The sequence below is a fragment of the Hevea brasiliensis genome, unplaced genomic scaffold (genome assembly GCF_030052815.1).
Source record: "Hevea brasiliensis isolate MT/VB/25A 57/8 unplaced genomic scaffold, ASM3005281v1 Scaf1, whole genome shotgun sequence".
NCBI lineage: Eukaryota > Viridiplantae > Streptophyta > Magnoliopsida > Malpighiales > Euphorbiaceae > Hevea > Hevea brasiliensis.
The window spans coordinates 6,674,717-6,679,934 of NW_026614585.1; the positions used below are offsets into that span (position 1 = coordinate 6,674,717).

General features: G+C 25.5%; 1 protein-coding gene across 1 annotated transcript; it reads left to right on the top strand.

Annotated features, from left to right (window-relative positions):
- The first annotated feature begins 365 nt into the window (after positions 1–365).
- LOC110665152 (receptor-like protein 35) lies at positions 366–2,153 on the top strand. The gene is made up of 4 exons (XM_021825162.2): positions 366–740; positions 873–923; positions 1,169–1,315; positions 1,425–2,153. The coding sequence occupies exons 1-4, from the start codon at positions 389–391 to the stop codon at positions 1,928–1,930; spliced, it is 1,056 nt and encodes a 351-aa protein (XP_021680854.2). The 5' UTR covers positions 366–388; the 3' UTR covers positions 1,931–2,153.
- Positions 2,154–5,218: the final 3,065 nt, after the last annotated feature.

Below are 5,218 nucleotides of genomic sequence, written 5' to 3' on the forward strand. Positions count from 1 at the left end.
ATTTGAGTTTGATCTCAATTTGAACTCATTAAGTAAATAAATTGAAGTCAAACTAAACTTTTATAAGGTAGTGAGTGGTTTAATTTATTTACATTATACTTTCAGCAATAATTATTTTTGGTTGTGATTTAACTTAATTTGTTTTGATAGCTGAAAATATACAACTCACTTGGTAAACTCAAATTTGAGTCTTCACTTCTCCACTCTAATATTTAAAAAAAAAAATTGCATTATTAGAAAATTATTAACTTTGATTTTTTTTATTTTTTTCACGTAATGGACATTAAAGAATTGAAATATATTAATTCTGAAATCACTATAAATGACTGGATTAGTGGAGAGCGAAGAAGCACGAGGATTCCTAATGGAATTGGCTCTAGTAAAATGTATGCTGTTAGCATTAATAGTTTGGCTTCAAATCCACACAAGCAAAAGTTGCCTTGAAGAGGAGAGATTGGCTCTCTTAGGAATCAAGGATTCTCTTAAATCAACTGGATCTAATGGAGATCATCTTTTATCTTCATGGATAGATCAACCAAATAATGATTGCTGTAAGTGGGAGCGAGTCATATGTAATTCTATTACAGATCGTGTGGTTAGGCTTTCTCTCAGCAAGACAACCCAAAATGTGAGAAGAACAAATACATTGTTTCTAAACGTGTCTTTGCTCCGGCATTTTGAGAAACTAACACATCTTGATTTATCCTCCAATAAATTTGGTGGTTGGATTGAGAATGAAGGTATATTTTTTTTCAAGGGATAGAAAATCTTATTTATTTATTTTATTATAATCTTGAAGTTTAATTATACATATCCGTTACTAATATGTACTTTTTTCCTCTAATAACATCAAAATTACGCACTCAATCTAGAGGTGCCAAATTTAAAAGGCAACTACTTGGGCGGGAGCCTCTCAACGCTAGGTAATAAGAAAATTTTCTATCTTTTTTAATTTTGAATATAAGGTTGTAGTTTGAGAGTAAATTTCAAACTTTTTTATTAAAAAATTATCAGTTTGAATTCCATCTTTTTTTTTATAATGCTTCTTTTAATCAACACTTTTAAATAAATATATAATTTATGATGTATAAGAAAAAAAAAAGATATATTATGTTTTCAATATTGCATAGCATCTTAATTTTATTGGATTAGCTGCGCATGTTTTCAGATTTCACTGCCTTCAAAAGCTTGGAAGTCTTGGATTTGAGTGGAAATGGGATCAGTGGGATCATTCCTAACTATGTATGGGCACCAACTTCTCTCAAAGCATTATCATTATCTGGCAATTCATTTCATGGATCTTTACAAATTCAAAGTAAGTATTGTGAATTTTCTTTTGTCATTTACAATAATTTTACAGCGTCTTGCTGCAATTGAGACCCAAAAATTAGAATGATATTGATTTATGTTGTCATTTTTGGCAGGTTTTTGTGGAATGGAGAGACTTGAAGAGTTGGATCTTAGTTCTGCTGGTTTTAGTGGTGGCATTCCTTCTTGCTTAGGGAATTTTAAATCTCTCAAAATGTTGAATCTGTCTATAAATCAATTATATGGTGAGATCCCAAATAACTTATCCAAACTAGAGACCCTAGACCTATCACACAATAACCTATCAGGTGAGATCCCAAAGCTACCATTGAATCAATCCCAGATTCAGTCACTGAACTTGTCCCACAATCAATTAACAGGCTCTATCCCAAAATCTTTTTTGAATTTGTCAAAAATAGAGAGCCTGAACCTTTCTTATAACGACTTGAGCGGAAGGCTTCCACTGGAATTGATAGATCTAAAGTTTCTAAAAGTATTCACTGTGGCTCATAACAATTTGTCGGGTAAGATTCCAGAGCAATTCAATAAATTCAATCGTTACAGTTACGAAGGTAATCCACTTCTCTCTGGGCCATATTCAGAGAAAAATAGCAGGGATTGATTGGCTCCCTGGACAATGTTATTGCCGCATGAAGCAGATGAAGGATTGTTTTAGATTGATTGTGTGTCCTTCTTTGCAAGGTTTTTTTAGTGCTTTTTATCATGTTACTGTTGGCCCCTGTGAGGCTCTCATCAGTTGTTGATTCCTCTGTTCCTACAATCTGTAATATATATCTTCAATTAAAAATAAAAAAATAAAGCCTACCATGTATTGAATGTTTTATTTACAAGCAAGGTGCCATCTATTGTTACTTTGGTTTTAATTCATTTTGTTTATACTTTGTATATTTTATCACTGAATTAGATTTTAATAATCCATCTAAAGGTAATTATTGAAAAAATAAGATTTACTTTGTCAAAAATAAAGTTATCATGAAAACTCCCCACAAGGAAATATCAGTTCTGAATCCTGCAGTTTTCTTCTGCAATGGACTTTGGGCCTAAATTTGGATTTATTGGTGTTGAGGTGTGAGAACAACAGTCCAATTAAAAAAAAAATTCACAAAGAAAGAACTAAAAGCCTATCAACAAAACAATAAAATCTTCCTTCCCTGAACAATTTAAACACTTTAAAAACTCATATCTTATCTTCAAAAACTTTCTTGAGACTATCTTGTATGATTTGGTCATCACGAATCATGATAGCCAAAGAATATATAGCCAACAAGTATTATTTAGTATTTAAATATTTTTTAATTTACAAAAAATCCAAATTCTAGTATTGGCATGCATATAATTTGCTAATAAATTAATAAATCACAAAAGGAATAAGCATATGCAAAGGAAAACTTATGTAGGGTGTGTTTGATTCACCTGTTAGATGTAGTTAATAGCTGGTAGATACCCAAATCGGTGAACTAGATTGTTTGATAAGTTTTAAAAAATGAAACTCATAGCTGATGGGTAGCTACCCAAATCGGTGAACTAGAGTGTTTGATAAGTTTAAAAAAATGAAACTCATAGATGATGGGTAGTTGATATGGTATCCATCAGCTGCAGTTTGTATCGGCTCTATTTTTAGAGCTGTTTCTCATCAGTTGATAGCTGATTTGATTTTATTTTTTATTTTGACCATATTATCCTTTTTTATTTAACTCAAAATTAATATTGCTAATACTTTTATATTTTTCATTTATAATTTTAACATTTTAATTAACGTATTTCAACTTTGTTAAAATATTTTTTATTAATAATATAAAATATAAAATATTTATTTATATCTAAAAATTTAAAATTAATTATAAGTTTTTTTTATCAACAATAATAATTATTTTATTATTTTATCTATATTTTTAAAATTATTTAATTATTTTTTAAAAAAATTTAATTATTTTCTTATTTCAATAATAAAATAAATGATATAATATAATAGATTAATAATTATATATTTATTTTAATAATATAATAAATGATATAATATATTAATTTAATAATTATATATTTAATTTAATAATAAAAAAAAATAATATAATATAATAAATTTATAATTTTATATTTATTTCAATAATAAAATAAATTATATAATATATACTCTTATTAATGATTTCACACATTAATAGTAATAGCTAAATATATTTTTACCAAACACTTAATATAAATCAACTATCATCAGCTACTAGTTATCATCTATCAGTTAATAATAACAGCTATCAGCTAATAGTTATCAGCTGTATTCAACAGTTAAACTAAAAAAGCCCGTATTCTAGTCAATATTTTTGGATAAATAAAATATTTATTCATCAATTGTAAGTTTTTTTATTAAAAAAAATTAATTTTGCGTCTAAATTTTTAGTTTATTTCTAAATAAACTCATTTTTATTTCTCTTATCTCAATTAACTCACAATTCTCTATTTAATTTCAAATAAGTTTAGTAACAATTTTTAATTTTTTTAATAATAAAATATTAATATATTTTATTAAAACTTATTATTAATGTAAAAAATATAAAATTAATTATTATTATTATTATTATTCGGAATTGTTTCAGTTTGATGTTTTTCGTTTTTTTTTTTTTCATGAAAAAAAATTAAAAACTTGTTGGGTTGAATGTTGCGTTTTTAAATAAATTTTGTTTCTAAAGTTGAAAACGGCAAAGGAGAAACAAGCAAAAGTGGATTTTTAATTTGGTTTTTCATGGAGCATTAACGTAGTGGCTCATCATTCAATATAATATACTACAAGAAAATATCGAAACAGAAATCAAATTTAGAAATGGACATATGTTGGCTTGTAATTTGAAACGGCTTTTGAAACTGAAATTGAATAGAACAAGTTAAATATATCAAAGACCGATTAGCAACGGATTTGAAACCAAAATTTAAAACGAAATCTAATCGGTTTCTAACTTTTGCACAAACTTTTGGCGGCAAAATTAGCATCGATTTAGAAACCGATTACAAACTGACATTTGAAATTGAATTTCGTTCCGTTTCTAATTTAAAGATTCGAAACTGGTTCCATTATATTTAAGTCATATTAGAAATTGATTCTAGTCGATTTCTAATTTCCTTTAGTTTAATTTAGAAACCGATTTCTTTCGATTTCAAAATAAAGTTATTTTCTATTTATATTTAGAAGTTGATATATCGGTTTCAAAATTGATATAATTTCTATTTTATTTATTGAATTTTGTAGTTAAAATAGAAAACGATATCTATCGGTTTCTAATTTTTATATTTAGACTTAGAAACCGATAGATGTCGGTTTCAAAATTTATTTATTGTATATTTTATTTCATAAATTTTAAAGTTAATTTCGAAACCTATTCCAATCGGTTTCTACTTTCTTCTATTTTAATTTAAAAACTGATTACTTTCGGTTTCAAAATAAAAAGTATTTTCTATTAATATTTAGAAACCGATTTATATCGATTTCAAAATTAATATAATTTCTATTTTATCTATTTAATTTTAAAGTTAAAATAGAAATTTCGTCGGTTTCTAATTTCTACATTTACACTTAGAAACCGATAACCTTTCATTTCAAATTTTATCTATTGTATATTTTATTTCATAAATTCTAAAGTAAATTTAGAAATCAAGTTTAGTCAATTTTTAATTCTTTTTATTTTAATTTAAAAATCGATTGCTTTTGATTTGAAAATAAATATATTTTCTATTCATACTTAAAAATTAATTTATATCAATTTCAAAATTAATATAATTTTTATTTTAATTTTTAAATTTTAAAATCAAAATAAAAATTGATACACGTCGATTTCTAATATCTACAATTATACTTAGAAACCGATGGATTTCAATTTCAAAATTTATTTATTATATATTTTAT

Coding starts and splice junctions, on each gene's coding strand:
- LOC110665152 (XM_021825162.2), top strand. CDS start 389: ATGCTGTTAGCATTAATAGTTTGGCTTCAAATCCACACAAGCAAAAGT. Junction 924..1,168: donor CGGGAGCCTCTCAACGCTAG/GTAATAAGAAAA, acceptor GCATGTTTTCAG/ATTTCACTGCCTTCAAAAGC. Junction 1,316..1,424: donor TGGATCTTTACAAATTCAAA/GTAAGTATTGTG, acceptor CATTTTTGGCAG/GTTTTTGTGGAATGGAGAGA.